Source organism: Kogia breviceps, chromosome 6 (genome assembly GCF_026419965.1).
Source record: "Kogia breviceps isolate mKogBre1 chromosome 6, mKogBre1 haplotype 1, whole genome shotgun sequence".
Taxonomy (NCBI): domain Eukaryota; kingdom Metazoa; phylum Chordata; class Mammalia; order Artiodactyla; family Physeteridae; genus Kogia; species Kogia breviceps.
Window position 1 is genome coordinate 63595352 of NC_081315.1, and position 21305 is coordinate 63616656.

A 21305-nucleotide genomic window follows, 5' to 3' on the forward strand; every position below is an offset into this window, starting at 1 on the left:
AAGTCTCCACTAGGAGTGAAGGGTATAGAAGAGAAAATATGCTAAAAGTCTCATTTATTGAGGTATAATAAAGAGGTAATGGGGGACTAAATTGTCTAGAAGGAAGGAAATGGCTGAAAACTTGTTCTCATATATTATTAAAGAAGAAGTGTTTGACAGTGAATGTCAGAAAAGGGAAGATAATCACTAAATAGAAAAGAAGATGATATAGGACAGGACAGGATACCATAATAAAATCAGAAATACCCAGAATGAGCGGTGGAACTCAGGAAAGATTTAGAAGTAAAAATATCATTTTCAAAATGAAAACTAGACTAGAAGGAAACCAGGAGTAAATAAAAAGGAAAAATAATGCCTTAAGAGTAATAGAGAATGAAAAGGAGGACATTTTAAAAAATAAAAATGATGTGAAAAAGGAATAAAAAGATTTTGAGGAAGTGTGACTAATACTAAAGATAGGTAGATCTTCTGTTTTAACATATAGATGATAGTAGTTTCTGAAGAAAGAAACCAAAGGAATAGAACAGGTACAAGAGATTATAATGAAAGATGATGTTGTTGAATAAAATTAAAACTACATATCAAAAGAGCACACTGTGTACCTGAGAATATTGACCCAGAATGACCAATACCAACACATAGTGTAGTAAACTTACTCGGTGTTAGAGAAAAATAAATTTGGAGCATCTAGGCAAAAAGAGTAGGTCATTTATAAGAAAAGAAAATTAGACTCTCATGAGATATTTTTCAGCAATGCTTTATGCCCCAAGAAAATAGAGTACCACATTTAAGATTCTCAAGAGAAGTGAGCCAAGGTTGATTATATCTAACAAAACTGACTTTCAAACATAAAAGGCAAAAGATGTTACCGAGAATATGCCTTCTATGAGTCCTTCCTGAGAAACCTGTTGAAGAACTACCTTCAGACAACCAAAAGGACTAGAGAGATATCAATATAAGAGCTGACAGTGAGCATTAAATATGTATTATTTATAGAGCTAAGACTAAATAAGGATTAAAAGGAAGAAAGTACTATTTGTACTGGCTATATTTGCTCATAATATAGACACAGTACAATTATGAAAAAATGAAAGGAAATAGGAGAGGATTAGCAGGAGAAGATTGAACTCTTCTCAACCTCAATCATATTGAGGGTGTTCGTTTTAGTATTGTTTTTCTGAGACTGTTGTGTGTATAATGTGGGATGAATTAAATGAATAATTATGGAATTTTCTGATTCTGTAATCCTCTATGTACTTGTGAACCAGGACTTTGGATGCAGAATTAAGGAGATACAGATGTAATACAGAAGAGGTTAAGTAAAATCACCTAAATTGGAATTGGAAGTATCACTATGAACTCATGAGTTATTTTATATTTAATTATGTGTGTGTGTATGTGTGTGTGTGTGTGTGTGTATATATATATATATATATATATATATATATATATATATATATCTCCTAGATCCATCCTATGAAAAGGTTCCCAATGACCAACGTAGTAGCAGTAAGCATCCCTAGCACTCAGATTGTTATCTGTAACTATCATTCCTAAAAGGAACTAAAGGAACAAGGGCTTCTTGGAAAAATGGCTGATTCAGGGACTAGGCTGGGAAACACACAAGATGATTATAGAACAATTTTGATAACAGCACTAACAACATATGGAACAAATTCAGAGAAGCAATTCGTGCTCAGAAAACAGCACTACATACACTCAACTATACGTTTTTTTCTATTACTTCTATAGCAAGGCATATTTGAGCTGGGCACATGGGATGCAGAGTGGAAGACGTGCTAGGAAAAGATGCTAGGATGGCTCCCTTTGCATATTTGTAGGGAAATTGTGAGGGGGTAGTGATCATCTAGTTGATTATGTGAAAATAGGAGACCACTGGCCAGAGAAATGGCCTTATTAAATAAGCGTTTAATGAGAAGAGCTCATATACCAGCGGTGACATCAGGTAGAGCATTGCTACTCAAACTTTAATGTGCAAGAATTACTAGAGGTATTTTGTTAACATGACAATTTTGACTCTGTATGTTGGGGCTAGGACCCAAGTTTTTACCTAGTAAAAAAGAACTAGCATCCATGCACTTCCCTTAATTTGGATGTGCCTAGCTAGTTTCCTGCTAAGCAACTGAAGAGAGGGAGAGAATAAGCTTCCAGTGCCATCCAGGTTTGTTTTTCTCAATGCTGTGAGCAAAACCTAAAAATAGGTAGTATTGTCTTAGAAGTTGGGCAGGGGTAATAAAGAGTTTGGAAGGGGGAGGCCTTGTCATGTCAAAAAATTTTAGTAAAATTGCTGCCTACAATAACGAGAAAGGCAGACAACCTTCCTCCCTAGCTTGTAGCTCTAGTGGAGATATCTGGAAAGAGCCAATTTGTGTGTGTGGCTGCTTCTTTTTGTCTTTTAGCAAGGTATTACAAGTAAAGTTTGAAGTCAGGGTAAAAAGGGAACAGAATGTCCAGAAATTCTGGAGCTTCACTAAGTTGAAAAAGCCAACTGCTTGTGTAAACCTAAATAACAGAAGAGGGATTTCCCTGGTGGTGCAGTGGTTAAGAATCCACCTGCCAATGCAGGGGACACAGGTTTGAGCCCTCGTCTGGGAAGATCCCACGTGCCGCAGATCAACTAAGCACGTGCACCACAACTACTGAGGCTGCGTGCCACAGGTAGTGAAGCCCACGCGCCTAGAGCCCGTGCTCCACAACAAGAGAAGCCACCGCAATGAGAAGCCCGCGTACCACAACAAAGAGTAGCCCCTGCTCACGGAAACTAGAGAAAGCCCGCGCGCAGCAACAGACACCCAACGCAGCCAAAAATAAATAAGTAAATAAATAAATAAACAATAAATTTAAATAACAGAAGAGAAGACTTGGCTTAGAGATTTCTCAGAACCCATTATGACTTTTTGGCAAATGCAAATAAATTTTAAAAATCAGAAAAGAAAGATAAGCAAAAATCAAACTAATAGAGTCCTCTTTTCACCTAAGCTTATTGTTTCAGGTGATTTCAAGGATGCCATGATTAAGATGTTAAGAATGGGCTGCATGTGGAAGTCAGGAAGTAGTGCATATTTAACAACTACTTCTAGAAAAAACTTTGGGTGTGGTTATTGGCCCCTGAAACTGTCTGTAAGCGAACAGAGTTTACTGACTATTCAGTGAAATTATGTTAAAAAAAACCCAACATTGATAAACCTGGCCTACAAATTCCCTCAATTGTTCAAGCTCTAAAACATTTCCCTAAAGAGGGACTACTCTCCAACATCCAGTTAACTTGTATTCAGAGGGCAAAGCTCAGGCTCACAGAATACAATGAACAATGCAATGATCCTCTCAAAATACACTACTAGGGTCTAACGAGGGTAGTGGGTGTTCATAATTCCTGCCCAGGATTCTACCATTGCTGTGGACAAGTAACTGCTGTGTTTCCCACTCTTACTTTTTCTGGGCTGTAACTGTGGTTATCCTGTTCCTCCTGTTCTTGCTCCACTATTGTTTTGTATTACATGTTTGTGCATGAGGTAGATAATATGTTTTATAGTGTATATGTGTTGGTGCCATGAAAAGTTTCATCCCAACCTGATGGAGAGGGTTGTGCATCATCAGACATCCTGGATTTTAAGCTGCTATGGAAACTGAATTGGGAAATTGAACACTCTTCTTTAGAGATGAGTGTTCTATTACAAGAAGGATACACACAGATATTATGGTCAGAGGGACAGATGGCAGTAAAGACTGACGACTGTCCCTCCAAAACCATCCTTTCCTTTTTCCCGGGAAAAAGGAAACTAAGTTTCCAGTCTCATTGTTGCCAGGCATGGTGATTTGACTAAGTTCTTAACAATGGAGTGAGATCTGAATTGATGTGGGTAATCACCACATTACTTTCTCAAAGAATTTCCTTGTTCTGGTCTTCTTTTCTTTCCCCTTCCCAAAAGAGGGAACATGCTTCTTTTCACATGTAAAGTGGCAAAAATTCAAAAGTTTAACATCCTTTGTAGGCAAGGCTATAGAAATTTGCACTCCTATGTATTGCTGCTTGTAATGGTCCCATTCCTATAAAGTGCAATTTGGTAATATCTTTCAAAATTGTAAGTACATCTACCCTTTGACTCTCTTCTTGAATGTATTCTTCCTGTACACATATAAAATGATGTACATACAAGCTTATTCATTGAAGCATTTGTTGATTGATTAAAAACAACTTAAGTGTCTAGCTATACGGATTAAATGAACCATGGCATCCCTTCATTATATGTAATGCTCTCCAGCTCTAAAAAATGAGGAAGCTCTCTGGACTTACATGGTAAAATCTTCAAGAAGAGAAAAAAATCAAGAGCACAATGTGCTATCTTTTGCGAAAGCTAGAAAGGACAGAAAAAAATTGCAGACAAATTCTATAAGGATACATAAGTAATGAATATAATTACATATCAAGGTAAGGTGATCATATAATTTGTCATCCAAATGGAACAGTTGGTAGAGTGAAAGGGCATGTTATTAATAATTACTCCAGGACAACAGATGGAAAATGGCACTGTCCTGGACAAACTGGGAGGTAAGATCAACCTATATAAAGGGGGCAGAGTGGGAAGGGGAATGGGGACCTTTTTTATTGTACTTTACAAAAAGTACCGGTCTGTGGTGAATTATAACCAAAACCAACTCGTTCTTTACCACGGGTAGTTAACGGCTGCCTTAAAGAACAAGGAACGGTAAACCACCGACGTGAGACTCGGAACTTGATGAAAATCCGGTAGTTTTGCGTATCGGGCACTTATTGGGGTTGCACAAGTGACACAGCTTCTTGGAGTTCATCCGCCAATCCGAAGTGGGAGCGTGCGAGCCTGAGCCTGTGAGAGAAGCCCGGGCCGGCCTCGGACTTGAGGAGTGGAGCTTCGCGTCACTCAACCCTGGGGGCGGGCCTAACGCAGGCTCCCACTCTCGGCGGTCTGGCCCACACAGGCGCTACTCTGTGGCATCTCGGGTTCCCTCTAGCCGCACTCTGGAGGACTACACTCGTTTTCTTTTGGCAGTGAGAAGCCCCGCAACCTTCGCTGAGCTGGGAGAAAGATGGCGGCAGCCGTGCGACAGGATTTGGCCCAGCTCATGAATTCGAGCGGCTCTCATAAAGATCTGGCGGGCAAGTGAGTATTTCCCAGCGGCCTGGGTGGAGAGTAATCCAGAGACTTGTTCTCCTTGGATTGACGGCGGCTTTCGGATGTGAGGCTAGGAGCGGGCCTGATGACCAAGGGGGCGGGCCTGAGGTCGGTTGTGTAGGCAGATGTTGGAAGCAGCAGAAAACTGGAAGGGACCTTGTGTAAAGAGCCCTCAGGACCGTAGATCTGGGGTGACTGTCAACGTTTGCAGTCCCTGATGGCATCCTTTCTGGTATCTTAAGATTCTAGAAGCGCGGTCTGTGGGACGACTGCTTCCATGGCCTTCTAAGCCTTACCTGGTTCCCGTTCCCATCGCCGGCCGGCCTCTCACACTGAATCCTGGCCTCTCTTTGCCTCTGCTCCCCCCTTTTTTCTTTTTGATTGAAGGGAAATTTATATTCTGGGACCTTGGTGTAGAGTTTTCCGGGGAGCTGGCTTCTTGAGGCTGAGGGGGCTGAGGAGGTATGGCCGCTATCTTGTCGTTCAGAGCCACTTGAACCATCTTCTGTGGGTTGTGTTTTGGGTACTCTCTCTCCGCCACCAACTCTGAAGAAGGGCACGTAGGCGGCATGTCACCATAACATGGGTCGGGATGTCTAGAGTAGTGATGTTTGCAGGGATCTGGATTGTTTAGGAATTTGGTCGGAATTTGCGTGGAAGGCTTAGGTGCACTCCAACTTAAAATTTGTGATATGTGCCTGCCCTGCAAGCAGTGTTAGTTACAGACAGACAGATAGATGTCAGTTTTCTCTTTGTAGATTTCACAGCACTGGTTTGTTTTTTGTTTTGTAATGAACATGCATTCTGTTTAAAGTGTGCTTCTCAAGTTGACCCAATTTACATCCCGACGGCTGAGATCACTTTGATCCATTCAATAGTATATGACTGCTCTAACCTGGCCGCTGAAACCTTGACTTTGTTTTATGTAGGCTGTAATGCTTTTTGTCTGGTGGTAAAGGTAATCTACTTTATCAGTGGGAAATTTAGCTGTGTATCTTGGGCTTAACTACTTTGTGGGGCAATTTCCCTCTCAGGAAAATGGGATGATTATATATATCCTGTCTGAGGACAAAATGAGTATGTGTGTGTATATGCACTTAAATCACACTTACATCACTTAGAGCAGTACCTGACACTTAGAAACAGCCATAGGATTGTCGTTGTTACTATTATTATTATTAAGCAGTTAGTAAATACGTATTGACGTAATAATCCCTGGGTTGGAAATAAACTGAATATGTCTCATAGCTCAATCCGTTTTGCATGTAATTTTAATAGATTTGGATGAAAGTAAAACTAGCTTATATTTTTTTTCCATGCCTGCTCTCCTTTTTGTTTTGGTGAAAAAAATAAGTGCATTAGTCTGGGCTTCCCTGGTGGCGCAATGGTTGAGAGTCCGCCTGCCAATGCAGGGAACACAGGTTCGTGCCCCGGTTCGCGAAGATCCCACATGCCGCTGAGCGGCTGGGCCCATGAGCCATGGCCGCTGAGGCTGTGCGTCCGGAGCCTGTGCTCCGCAACGGGAGAGGCCACAACAGTGAGAGGCCCGCGTACCGCAAAAAAAAAAAAAAAAAAAAAAAAGCTATCAGAAGAGATAAAGTTTTCATGTATTTGCAGGATTCTGAAACTTAAGCTAAGCATTTACTTCCTCTGCTTTGAATTGCAGATAAACAATAGTATCCACCTTATTGGGTGCTTTAGTTATTTACTGCTTTGTAAACAAATCAGAAACTTAGTGGTGTAAAACAACTATAATTTCTCAAGATGCTTTGGGTCTACTGAGCTATTTTGCTGGTCTTGTCTGGGCCCACTCATACAAGTGCAGTCAACTGGCAGCTCAGCTGGAGTTGGTGGGGCTAAAATGGACTCACATACACATCTAGCTGTTGGCTGGGTCTCTCTCCACACTGCCTCTCATTCAGTAGTTTAGATGAGGATTCCTTACAGGGCCTTGGGAGTGTTCCAAGAGGGTGAGAGTGGAAGCTGCAAGGTCTCTTAAAGTTACCCTTGGAAGTCTCACAACATCAGTTCTCAAATACTGGTTAAAGTAAGTCACATAACCAGGCCAGATTCAAGGGGCAGGGAAATGGAGTCTACCTCTTTATGGGAAGAGTGGCCAAGTTACACTGGATGCCATTACTGTAACAATCTAGTACACAGGATTATTATGAAGATTAAATAAAATAATGTGCTTGATAACTGATAGCCAGTGCTTCCTGAGGAAAGTCTTGGCCTTGCCTATGGGTACATATCTGGTCCTATCTGGGCAAGAACGTGTCATATTTATTTTAGTAAGAAAACAGTTCTGCCAGCTACATGCTTTATGAGAGAAATACTCTTGAAATATATCAGTTGTTTTAGGCTTTATGTTAGGAGCTGAGTAACAAAGGATTCCATATTAAGAAGGAATGGAGTAAATTCCTTTTTAAAATACTGATACTGTGTGTTACCAGCAATTTGCAGAATATCTATAACAGTAGTTATTCAATAAATATTGGTTGACTCAATGAATAGCTGGAAAGGTGCAGAGCATATATTTGAAACCAGGTTTGTCTACTCTAAAAAGCTCATTTTTAACCCACCAGACTACACTGCTTTTCTTGTCAAAACTTCCATTAGAAATGCTTTCCCATAACTATGAAATAACACAACAGTCTGAAATTGATGTAAGAAATTGTCACATGAGAAGCAGTTTTTGCAAATTATATAGACTGTTTTTGTACATATTATGCATTGTGTTCGTTATCTCATATAAAGTTTTAGAAGAAGCGAAAAGCCTTGAGAGAGGGAGCATTTGTTGTGATAGCTTATCTTATTCACTTGGCTAAAACCTGTGTGGTTCTTCAAAATTCAGTTCAGATGTTATTTCTTCCAAAAAACCTTCTCTGAACAACCATCAACACATGGAGGACCTGGTTAGTTGCTCTTCCCATGCCCAGTGGCATCCTATGTTTACCTCTATGATAGCACTTAATTGTTTTGTCTTTTTATTTCTTGCTTTTCCAACTAGAATGTTATCTCTGAGGGCAGGTTTGAGGTCATGGATTACATGTCTTTGTTGAGTCAATCCTATATAAATATGACCCTTTTTTTTTTCCTTCCCAGTTCTGTGGTATGGAGGGTACTCAGAGGAAAATATCAGGCCTTTGAAATCTAAATGCTTCATTTTACAAAAAGCTGTCAATCTGGAGAAAGGCAAGAAAGGGAGACCTTTTAGCTGCCCTTGACTATTAAAAAAGCTGTTTTGGGGCTTCCAAGGTAGCGCAGTGGTTGAGAGTCCGCCTTCTGATGCAGGGGACACGGGTTCATGCCCTGGTCCGGGAAGATCCCACATGCCGCGTGGCGGCTGGGCCCGTGAGCCATGACCTCTGAGCCTGTGCGTCCGGGGCCTGTGCTCCGCAACGGGAGAGGCCACAACGGTGAGAGGCCCGCGTACTGCAAAAAAAAAAAAAAAAATCTGTTTTGCAGAAAAGAAAATGGACTTTTCTACCTCACAGAGGTAGACTTTGGATCACAGCTTTCTAGTAATACAGTGGAATAGAATTGTCAAAAAATAGAGGATACACACACACAACAGAGGTCAGACCTCAAAGGCCCCTTCTTACACAGGTTCTCTGGTTCTCTCTTATTCCCACACACAAGTTTCAGCGGTTCCCATCTGAAGAGTGGAGTTCCCTAAAATCTAGTGTTTACCATATGCCAAGCACAACTTTACTTACATTTAAAAATCTTAAACAGTAGGTGATAGTATTTACATTACATGTGAGAAAACAGTAGGTGTTAGTATTTACATTACATGTGAGAAAACAGAGGTGAAAAGAAACCCTTTGCTCTGGGGTCACATAGCTAGTGACAAAGGCAGAATACAGTCTGTCTGCTTGGCTCAGAGCCCTTAACTCGAAACACCTACCTTTTGGTTTGATGTTACTTTCAGCAAACTGGACTGCATTTCAGACTAATTTTTTTTGCCTAGAATTTCTGTCTTCTACTCTTTCCCATTTAGCACTAAATCCAAATATTTAGACAGCTTAAAGATCAACCTCATTGGTGGATGAACCTGGAGTCTGTCATACAGAATGAAGCAAGTCAGAAAGAGAAAAACAAATACCATATGCTAACGCATATATATGGAATCTAAAAAAAAATGGTTCTCATGAACCTAGCGGCAGGACAGAAATAAAGACACAGGCATAGAGAATGGACTTCAGGAGACGGGGAGGGGGAAGGGTAAGCTGGGATGAAGTGAGAGAGTAACATTGACATATATATGCTACGAAATGTAAAATAGATAGCTAGTGGGAAGCAGCTGCATAGCACAGGGAGATCAGCTCGGTGCTTTGTGACCACCTAGAGGGGTGGGATAGGGAGGGTGGAAGTGAGATGCAAGAGGTAGGGATATGGGGATATATGTATGCATATAACTGGTTCACTTTGTTATACAGCAGAAACTAACACAACATTGTAAAGCAATTATACTCCAATAAAGATGTTAAAAAAAAATCAACCTCATTAGGAAATTATTTCTGTCTTCTAAAAAATTATATTAGCACTTAGCTGTAAGATTTTGTCTTTAATATTCTACAACTTCATTATGATGTGTCTGTGGATTTGATTTTACTTATCTATGTCAATTAGCTTTTGCTGTGAAATAAACCACCCCAGAACTGCATGGCTTAAAACAACAATCATTTATTTAGCTCATAGTTCTGTTGTTTGGTACTTTGGGCTGGGACCAGCTGGTTTGATTCTTCCCTATTCCACGTGGTCTTGGTTCCACAGGGACTCCAGGTGCACTTGTAGTCAACTACATGTAGGCAGTCAGGTCAGGTAGGCAGCTCTGCTTCTCTGTTGGCTGGGGCGGTGGCAGGTGACTGGGCTACATATCTCATCATCCAATAGGTCGGCCTGGACTCATTCATGTGGCAAAGCCGCGTTCCAGCAGGTCAAGACAAATTCTTTTAAACTCCAGGCTTGGAACGGCACTTTACTTCTATTTCTGTTGCCTTCTATTGGTCAAAACAAGCCCAGATGAAAGGGTAGGGAGATAAACTCTACCTCTTGATGTGAAGAGTTACGAAGTCACATTGCAAAGAGGCATAGATACAGAGAGTAAAAGAATTGTGGGCAATTTTTGTAAATCCTCTACTGCAGGGGTCCCCAGCCCCCGGGCGGTGGACCGCTAAGGGTCCGAGGCCTGTTAGGAACCGGACCGCAGAGGAGAGCAGGAGGTGAGCGGCGGGCGAAGCTTCATCTGCCGCCCCCCATCGCCCCTTGTTGCTCACGTTACCGCCTAAACCACTGCCACTCCCCAGAACACCCCTTCCATGGAAAAATTGTCTTCCATGAAACCCACCCCTGGTGCCAAAAAGGTTGGGGACCACTGCTCTACCGCATTATCCTGGTTAAGCTTCATTGTGTTTCTTGAATCAATGGATTGGATCATTGTCCTGAGAGGTTTTTAGCTCTCTCTCTTTAAATGTTGCCTCTGTTCCATTCTATTTTCTCCTCTAGGACCCGGGTGAAACCCTTGTTAGCCCTTGTTACTGTGACCTCTGTGCCCCTTACTCTGTCTTCTGTACTTTCCATTTCAAGGCTTTATTCTGGATAAGTTCTCCTACTTTCTAGTTTGTCAGTTCGTCAATGTGTCTAGTCTGCTGTTAAGAACTACACCGAATTTCAAAATTCTTTTTTCAAATGACACTTTTTATGGTTCCTAGTTTCTTGCTGAAACTTTTTAAAAGCTTGTGTTTGTCTCTATAAACTTGATAAACATAAGTGTATTTCAGTCTTTTTGGTAACTACAGTATCTGGAGTCCCTGTTTGTTGCTATTGTCTGTTGTTTTTGTTGATTCCAGCTAATATTGTCCTATGCATTGTAACGTTTGTTTTGGGGCAAATTATTTTTAAATGTATTTTTAGAAACAACTGGAGGTCTATGATGTTACCTTTCAGGGAGGATTTTCATTTCCTTCTGCTGGACACCTGACAGGGTTAGGAGTCTAGGACCAAGGCTTCCAAATTTATTGGTCTTACTAGATGATTCTTGGAATAGAATTTGTAACCGTGCTTCCAAAGTGCTAGTGTTTCCTCCTTTGGCAGGTAAAAAACCTTAGATCCCTGTTCTAGTTTTATCAGTCAGCCGGAAATTGCAACTTGCCTTTCAGCGTTTCCAGCAGATGGCAGAACACCCCAGAGCCGAGCCCACTTCTCCCCAGCAGAAGTGCCTCTCTGCCTCTCAGCTATCTTTCCACAGTCAGCAAATGCTTTCAGGCAGAAGCTATGGTTCATGTCTTTGCGCTCTTAGTCTCTTCTCTTTACTCTTTCTCTTTAGGATTTTATGGTATTAAAATTTGTTTTTCATTTCTTTCAACTTTTTATGTTGTTTTGGAGGCAGGATTGGTCCAATATCTATTTCACCATTACTGTAAATGAAAGATCTGTGAATACATACCTGTTACACTCATTTTGAGCATAGATAGTGACTGTGGTACATTTTCATGTGTATATGTTTTATTTACCTCCAGATTCCTTTCAAGTACCAAGAAATCAGAAATTGACATACTGAACTTTAGTTCATATACATAATAGATGCTCGATAAACATTTGTTGATGATGATGAATGGATTGGACAGATGCAAGGTGCCTTAATTAAGTTTCTTTTCCTCCGTAATATTTTTTAATGAAAAAATATTTGGTACTTGTCATGTTCTCCACATCAGTCACTTTTCCATCTTTTCCATTGATTTAGATTTTTTTTGGTGTTCTCAATACAGATTAGTTGATAAGTTATGAAACTATATATTAAAACTTAAATTATTAGCAAATTTTTATAAGTGAGACATTGTCATCTTTGAATACAATATTATTAGTATAAAATAACTGGGATTTAAGAGTAAGAGGGTTTAGCCATAGTCTTCATTTAATTGATTATGAAAAATAAGCCAATCTAAAAAAGAACTAATAAACCATTGAGTGCATTAACTAGAACCATGCCCAGGGCAATAAAGTAAATGTATAAGTATAGATATGGAAAATGTATGTGTATATGTGTGTGTATATATGTAGAGAGAGAGAATGAGGGGGTTTTTTTTGTTTTTTTTGGCCACGCTGCACAGTTTGTGGGATCTCAGTTCCCCGACCAGGGATTGAACCTGGGCCACGGCAGTGAAAGCGCCGAATCCTAACCACTAGGCCACCGGGGAACTCCCAATGAGATAGTCAATGTAAATAAATTTTTAGATAACTGTATTTCATCCCTCAAATGTAGCAGTTTTTAAAATGACAATTTTTTATTTTAAAGCTTGATGATATTTCCTTGCTTTCTTGGAATTGTTTGTCTCTTCTTTTGGAGTTAGCTGTCTTTTCTGTCAGTATACCTTTCTTACAAAGCCAGTTTGATTCACTGCAGTTTTGAGAAATCCTAGAACCAAGGCTGTGAGAATATTGTATGAGTTGAGAATCAGTAAGTGCTGAATTGTAGCTTGAGGGTGTGCCCTACAAATACAAGTCATAAGTTTGAATGTGTTTGGGCCCTATTTGTATATTTTTATTTCTTGACTATATTCTGGATAATGTTCTGAATAATTGCAATTAGGTTATAAAATGCATTAACTAATGCTTTTAATAAATATTATGATTGAGACAAACAAAAGGGATAAAGAATAGTATAATACCAATGTACCAACCACTCAATTTAAGAAATAAAATGTTACTAATACTGCTGTATCTTTGAGTCCTTATGATGTGCCAAGTACTCTTCTAGGCATTGTATATATAGCAGTAAACAAAACAAAAATCCCTGTCCTCATGGAGCTTACAGTTTAGGAAGGAACTTACCATTGCCTAATAATTGTTAGTGTTCTTGTTTTTAACATTTCCCCATCATTTGTAGAACGCTGATTTGAATTTTGTGTGATCATGAATATTAGGCAGAATAGTTATTGGAACTGAATGCAAATAAAGAACTAATAGACACTGAAGGATGTTCTGTCAGGACATTTGGCTTGGTGGAATGTATTTTGTACACACTAAGACATTTAATCTCTAATATTTGGCTTCATTGCATAGTCAACATTATCCTACTGTTGGTAACCCTAGATTCATTAGGTCCATAAGGAAAAGGTTCTGGGCCACCTCAAGTAATGTTCTTGTGTGTACTTTAGTGAAGGAAATATAGCTTATCTTTTGAGGCACTTGAAAGAAAATTGAAGTTTTAAATTCAAAACTAAAACTTGAAAGAAAAAATTGCACCTTAGATCCATTAACCTAGATTTACTCTTTTTGTGATAGACATGAAAACTTTAAAAATGGTGATATACTGTAAAGAAAACTACAAGAAGTAGCACTTTGAATTACAGATTTAGTGTTTCTTGTGATGGACTGGAAACTTAAAAAAAAAAAATCTGTAGTGTACTATAAAGAAAACCACAAACTAGAGCACTATGAAAGAAACCAGGGTAAATAGAAATGAACAAACATCAAAGTTAGCATTAGACTATATAGTGCCTTCTAAACACTTTTTCTTTTTGGTATTGTTTTAGGTATCGTCAGATCCTGGAAAAAGCCATTCAGTTATCTGGGGCAGAACAACTAGAAGCTTTGAAAGCTTTTGTGGAAGCAAGTAAGTGGAATGAAAATTCCGTGTTTGCCTTGTATTACTGACTTAAAAGTTTGCTCAAGCCTTGTTTTATAACAAATTGTCAATATAATTTACATTGAGATTAAATTAAATATGCATTGAGCTTGATTGATTTTAGAATTTAAACTACTTACAACTTGATATTTAATTGTTTTTCAATGTGAAGCCCTTGTTACGTTTACAATTAAGGTTTTGTATAGTTATTGATAAAGCAACTGATGGAGAGACAATATAGCAAATGATAAAAAAGAATAGTCTGGATTCAAATCCTGGTCTGCTATTTTATTAGCTATGTGATCTTGGGTAGGTTATATAACCTCTTTGTGCCTCCTTTTCCTTGTCTATAAAATGGGGATATGATACCTACCCTGTAGAATTGTTGGGAGATTAAATGAGTTAATATCCATAATGGAGTGCTTAGAATAGTACCTGGCACATGATAAGTACTAGATAAGTGTTAGCTGTTGTTAATGTTAAGAACATTTCTTTTGAATGGGAACTAGAAACTTCCCTTCTTTAAGACACTCTTCCCCACTCCCTGACTTCAAACATATCCGGTTATCTGGAAAATTACTCAAAATTCAGGCTGGAATTTATCCTGAGTTCACAATATTAATGATACTTGATAGTGCTTTACAGTTTACAGTGTGCTTTCATACACATTATCCAGCACACAGGCTCCTTTTCATAACCTTGTGACTAACAATGCAGGTATAGATAGCCCTATATAATATATTATAAAATGAGTCTCAGGATTAGGTGACTTTTCCCCCCAAGGACATTCAGTTAGTCAGTGGCAGAGCCCAGACTAGAAACTAGGTTTTCTTACTTATAGTTCTTATTTACTTATATTTCCCTGAGAAGTGCTAGTTTGTATAGTAATTTCTAACAGTTATAGGTACCTAATGGCACTTGTAATGCAACTGTTCTCAGGCACATCCAGTATCATCCAATTCCAATTAATATACTATAAACTGATTGGTTCCAAGGCCTGTCAGTTACTGCCTAAAAAAATTGGGGCCTGCAATGTGAGACAAACTGGCAATGGTTTCAGAAAAACTCTTTGAGTGGCTTTTTTTTTAAGACCCGTTGCACTTAGTAGCAAAAGAGTAGTGCTTTTTATAAACTTTGATCTTTATATAAACTTTGAATCCAGTGAACCACCATAAAAAGCAGTCAGTCTACTGTTAAAATCATTTGAGTCAACTGAATAGTTTTGAACTGTCATTAATTTCCCCAGTAACTACTGATTTAAACTTAATTTATCTAAGGAGTGGTTCACAAGCATGATGCATCTTTTTAAAATGTAATAATAGTGATAATAATAACTCACATTTGCTGAGTGCTGTGTGCCAGGTATTGTTTAAAGCACTTTATGTGTATTGCATTTAAGCTTCACAGCAAGCTTATCCACATTTTACAGAAGAGGAAAAAGAAGCACGGAGACATTAAGTCTCTTGCCTGAGGGCATGTAATCAGGAGGATTTGGAAGCAGTGTGGCTCCAGAGTTTTCATCCTTAATCATATATAATAATACCTCATAAATGTTTATAAACAGTGTCATAAAATATGTCTATGCATCTAATGCTGACCTAAGTTCTTATTTGTTGTTTTTATCAGGAAAGTACAAGTGGCAGTAACTGTCACTCCTCGCTTTATTTAAACTTCATGAAAATTATTTCACTGTTTCTTCTTTAACTCTTTTTTTGTAGCTAGGTGGAATATAAGAACATTAATAAAAATATAAGTGCTTTCAATTTGTAGAAAAATAAAGAAGAGAAAAGAATGACGTAAAATTCTTAACTGTTAAAACTTTTTCCCAGCCATTTCTGTTTCTTAGAAAAGTGGTATTTTTACTGTTTTGGTGTAGTTGTTAAGTGATCAGATAATTCAGCATAAGGAAAACTGGTTCTATAATATAAGGTCACAGGGGTGTGGAGATCCCTAAATAATGCTTTGAAGAGTACACTGGTATATATTATTTTTAGTATTAATTTTAGGTGAAAATTGATTGCTTAATGAAAACATAAATTACTCATGTTTTCTTATCCCTTACTTTTTTTAACAAGTGGTAAATGAGAATGTCAGCCTCGTGATCTCTCGCCAGTTGCTGACTGATTTCTGCACACATCTCCCTAACCTTCCTGATAGCACAGCCAAAGAAATCTATCATTTCACCTTGGAAAAGATCCAGCCTAGAGTCATTTCATTTGAGGAGCAGGTAAAAACCTAGAGCAGTGGTTTTTGTTTTGTTTTTAGGACTCTGTTTATTATGTGTTTCTTTTTTTTTTAATTGAGATATAATTGAAGTACAATATTATTATAAGTTGCAGGTGTATAACATAGTGATTCACAATTTTTAAAGGTTCTATTCCATTTATAGTTATTATAAAATATTGGCTATTAGAGTGGCGACCTTTAAACTGAGATAGCAGCAATTATTTTGAGAGATACTATTAAATTTTTAAAGGAGGTAATCATTCAACTTCATTTTTACAAAACAGTGTGCCAAACAGCATTTTACAATGTAAGATCAAATAAATATCATGATGTTTTAAGTCCAGCTGACATTTGCTCATGTACTGTAATTTGGTTTTATGAACCAAATATTACTCTTTAGATATATATTTTTAAAATTTTATGTATTTATTTATTTTATTTTTGGCTGCGTTGGGTCTTCGTTGCTGCACACGGGCTTTCTCTAGTTGCGGCAAGCAGGGCCTACTTTTCGTTGTGGTGCACGGGCTTCTCATTTTGGTGGCTTCTTTTGTTGCGGAGCACGGGCTCTAGGCGCGTGGGCTTCAGTAGTTGTGGCACACGGGCTTAGTTGCTCCGCGGCATGTGGGATCTTCCCGGGCCAGGGCTCAAACCCGTGTCCCCTGCATTGGCAGGCGGATTCTTAACCACTGTGCCACCAGGGAAGTCCCTAGATAATTTTTTTAAATCAGTAAAATTGTTGATTAGGCTGAGAACATAGTAGAACTCCAGCATTATATATGCAGTGACACAAAAGCAAAACTTAATATTTAAACTAAATTATTGCCATAATCCACATTGCAGAATGTGTTAGGTCACTCTTTTGATATTCTGTGAATGCAAAATTCATTAAAAATTTGGGTAGTCTTTTACTATTTACTTTTATTATTCACTATTTACTTTTACTATTTACTTGCCTGCATAATATGTTGAATGAGAGCATTGTCACAATAGATTATCATCTATTTATTTTAACTAGTTTACTAATATCAGTGGAAATAATTTAACATGTATACCTCCTATTCCAGGTTGCTTCAATAAGACAGCATCTTGCATCCATATATGAAAAAGAAGAAGATTGGAGAAATGCAGCCCAAGTGTTGGTGGGAATTCCTTTGGAAACAGGACAAAAGTATAGTAAATAGTGGATATAAAACATGTATAATTGTTCACTTACTTTTTTGTTTTACATTCTGGTACAGGAAACAGATAATGAACAATTTAATAAATAAATAAGTAAAATTTGTACTATTTTAGAAGGTGATAAGTGCTATGGGGAAAAGGGGCAAAGTGGGGAACAGGATGTATTATTAAATAGGGTGATTAGAGTGGTAGGGTGGTCCTGATATCACCTTTTCAAACACTTGAAGGAGGTAACAGAGTAGCTATGAGCTGCCTGAGGGAAGAGTCTCAGTAGATCCTCTCAGAGAGGATGGCTAGTGCAAAGGCCCTAAGACTGGAACATGCTTGGAGTGTTTTAAGAAGAGCAGGGAGACCACTGTGGGTGGAGTGAGCAAAGGGGAGTGTGATCGAGGGTGAGATCAGAGAGTATTGGGTACCAGATTACATGGGGTCCTGTAAGCCATCATAAGGCCTTTGGCTTTTTTTCTAAGTAAAACAATGGGGAGCCATTGGAGGATTTTGTACAGAGGACTGACATGATCTGATCATGTTAGATCATTCTAACTACTGGGTTGAGAATAAAGTGTAGGCATGTAATGATAGAAGTAGGGACATTAGTTAAGAGGCTTATGGGCTACTGCAGGTGAGATGGAGATTGTGAGAAATGTTGGACCCTGGATGTGTTTTTAAGGTAAAGCTAAGGGTTTCTCGACAACTTGGATATGGAGTACAAGAAAAAGAGCCAAGATAAGTCCTGAGTTTTGGTCTGAATAACTGGAAAAATAAAGTTGCCATCTACTGAGTGGTAAAGAATAGGTTTTGAGAGAAGATCAAGAGTTCTGTTTTGGACATGTGATAACCAAGTGGAAATATCTAGTAGGGAGTTGAATATATTAGTCTGGAGTTTAGGAGAGAGGTCTGGACTAGAGATGTACATTTGGGAGTCATTGATATATAAATGGAATTTAAAGCCTTTAGACTGGACGAGATCTCCAAGGGAGGGCATATAGGTAGAGAAGAGCACTGAGTACTGAGCACTCTGACATTAAGAGGTCAGGGGCAGGAGGAAGATACAGCAAGTGAGGATTGTCCATTGAGGTAAGAGGAAAACCAGAAGAATGTGGAGTGTGATATCTCAGAAGCCAAATGAGGAAAATGTATCAGGAAGGAGCAAGTGATCAACATGGTGTTGATGGTCAAGTAAGACGAGGAGTTGAAGGTGAACCGTAAAGGGTAGTAACGTGGAGGTCATTGGTGACCTTGACAAAAGATGCTTTGCTGAAATGGTGAGAGTGAAAGCCTGATTGGAGCTGTTTAAAAGAGAATGGGAAGAGAAGAATTGGAGACGGTGAGCATGGGCAGCTCTTTGGGGAAGTTTTCATAAAAGGGAGCAGAGAAGTAGGGTAGAAGATGACAGCAGAGGTTAGGCTGAGATTATTTTTTCTTTTATGACTCAGTGGAAAGCAAAAATTTGACATAGGGGAGTAGTGGAGAGGATTCTTGCAGGAGTAGACTAGAGGGGAAGGAATCCAGTGGAGGGATAGGTTTCAGATAGGAGCATGGACAGTTCATTTGTGGCAGAGTTTCTCAGCCTGGGCACTCTTGGCATTTTAGATCAGATAATTCTTTGTCCTGGAGGCTGTCCTGTGTATTGCAGATGTTTAGCAGCATCAGTGGCCTCTACTCACTAGATGCCAGTGACACCACTATGCCTAGTTGTGACAATCAAAAATGTCTGTAGGGCTTCCTTGGTGGCGCAGTGGTTGAGAGAGTCCACCTGCCGATGCAGGGGACATGGGTTCGTGCCCCGGTCTGGGAAGATCCCACATGCCGCGGAGCGGCTGGGCCCGTGAGCCATGGCCGCTGAGCCTGAGCGTCTGGAGCCTGTGCTCCGCGACAGGAGAGGCCACAACAGTGAGAGGCCCACATACCGCCAAAAAAAAAAAAAAAATGTCTGTAGACATTGCAGATTGTTCCCTGGTGGGCAGAATAGTCCCAGTGATCTATGGTAACAGCCAGGAACACGGAGTTTATGGGTGCAGATATTAGTAATGTGGTGATGGAGTTTGTGCAAGTACTCTTTTCTTTGATTGTTTCAATGCTCTTAGTGAAGTTGGAATCAGAGTCATCAGCTGAAGTGTGGATGGGGGTGAGAGTTATGAGGTTGAGGAGATATAAGAATATCAAAAAAAATTCTCTGGGAGAGTGGGACGGTGTACAGCATTAAGGCTCATTTAAAGGTCGTAGTCACTAAAATGAGATCAGTCAGATTGGTTGCGTGTTTTTCTTCATCAGAGTTCAGCTACGTGGTTGCAGGAAAGGAGTAGATGAACTATTAGGTTTAACCAGCATTATGATTTCGCCGAACAAGTATGACAGCATGAGAGGGTCAAGGGAGATGAGCGCGCATGCAATTCAGTGATGGAAATGATTGACCATAGGAATTAAGCCAGGTAAGGAGGAAGTGAGGCCTTTAAGGGGAAAAATACAATAACAATGTAGTAGGATCAGTGGTTTGGAGTCACAATGGGTTCAATGGATTGTTAGGTTTGAGATACTAGAGAAAATGAGGTGGAAAAACAATTAGAAAAAATTAAGATGATAGTTTGTAACTCTTATCCAGCCAGTCTTACCTTTGATATGTATTTTTTGTTTGTTTGTTTTGTTTTTTGGGGGTTTTTTTTGGTGGTACGCGGGCCTCTCACTGCTGGGGCCTCTCCCTTTGTGGAGCACAGGCTCCGGAAGCGCAGGCTCAGTGGCCATGGCTCACAGGCCCAGCCGCTCCGTGGCATGTGGGATCTTCCCGGACCGGGGCACGAACCCGTGTCCCCTGCATCCGCAGGTGGATTCTCAACCACTGCGCCACCAAGGAAGCCCTGATATGTATTTTTAAAAATATTTATAGTTCTTTATGAAACATTCCTCCAAAGTATATTGTATAGAAGGATGAAAGGTGTGAAACTCTTGGTTGTATTATTAAACACACTTCCTCTTTCAGTTGGCAAGTATAAAAATACCAACTGAATGACAAAAAATATTTTCAGTTACTTCTCTACTCTTTTACCAGGTGAATAAAGGATTCTTTTTTGTCTTCATTAATATTTGTGATCATAAGTCAAACACTACTTCAGGCATCTTGCCTTTTGTGCATTTATGAAATTGTTAGACAGTGATGCCCCTTGAAAAAACAACCAGTATATGAAAAAGCCTTCATTCATACGCAGATGTTGAATTTTGTTTTCTAAGGCCTCTTGGTAATTTGGGTTTTTTCTTGGATAGTTTGAAAAGGCCGGAGGCTTTCTTAATTGCTTTGGTCTTATTCTGTCTGGAACAGTTTCTCCCTAGCACAGAGCAAATGATTTATTTTCATTGGTAGTTGATATAAATATAAAATAGATATTGTTCTTTGCAGTGGTAGTAATTATCATTTTGAGAATACTGTAACATTATCTGTGAGGATACCAAGAACTGAAAATTCAGTGGTTTTTCTAAACAAGTTAAAGTGATTTGGGTAAATTATTGAGAGCCTGTTTCTTTAAAAAATGATTCATTCTGATTATGAAAGTAATGGACATAATAGATATCTTGGCATAAAATATGAAAATGGAAAAAACATGGTACTGTTTATAGCAGTTTATGTAAATATGAGTTGTGAATGGAAATAATATAATAAAAAAATAATATATGACTTATGGAAAATTTGGATTGATATAAAAATTTTTGAAGAATTAATTTCAAAGCTGGGCCAAGTCAGTTGTAAACTCTGTTCTTGCCAAATGGTGGCTCCACTTTTGCTGGTAAATAGAATTAATTTTTCTGTGAGGATTAATCTTGTATTATGTGAGTTTTGAATTATGTTGAGTCTTCAGTTATGCATTTCTTGCATAAAATGTGACTATTGGGATAAAGAAGAAAAATGAAAACCACCTGTATTCTCAGAGATAATTGCTATTACTATCTTGATATACATGTATAGAAATACATTTGGATGGTGTTTTATCCAATTTTTTCACTTAGCAAAAACTTATATGACTATTATCAGAAGTGATTATTATAATAACTGTATAGCATCTACCATCTTTATGTACCACAACTTAATTGATTACCACAAATATGAT

General features: G+C 38.8%; 1 protein-coding gene across 2 annotated transcripts in view; it reads left to right on the forward strand.

The window, feature by feature from the left end:
• The first annotated feature begins 4832 nt into the window (after positions 1–4832).
• COPS4 (COP9 signalosome subunit 4) overlaps positions 4833–21305 on the forward strand; it is a 36846-nt gene continuing 20373 nt past the window's right edge. Inside the window, exons 1-4 of one of the 2 annotated variants that reach the window (XM_059066993.2) lie at positions 4833–5159; positions 13712–13791; positions 15879–16030; positions 17094–17197. In XM_059066993.2, coding sequence (XP_058922976.1) covers positions 5086–5159; positions 13712–13791; positions 15879–16030; positions 17094–17197 — 410 coding nt within the window. In that variant the 5' untranslated portion in view covers positions 4833–5085. The remainder of the gene's footprint in view (positions 5160–13711; positions 13792–15878; positions 16031–17093; positions 17198–21305) is intronic. The other variant, XM_059066994.2, reaches the window with a different exon arrangement.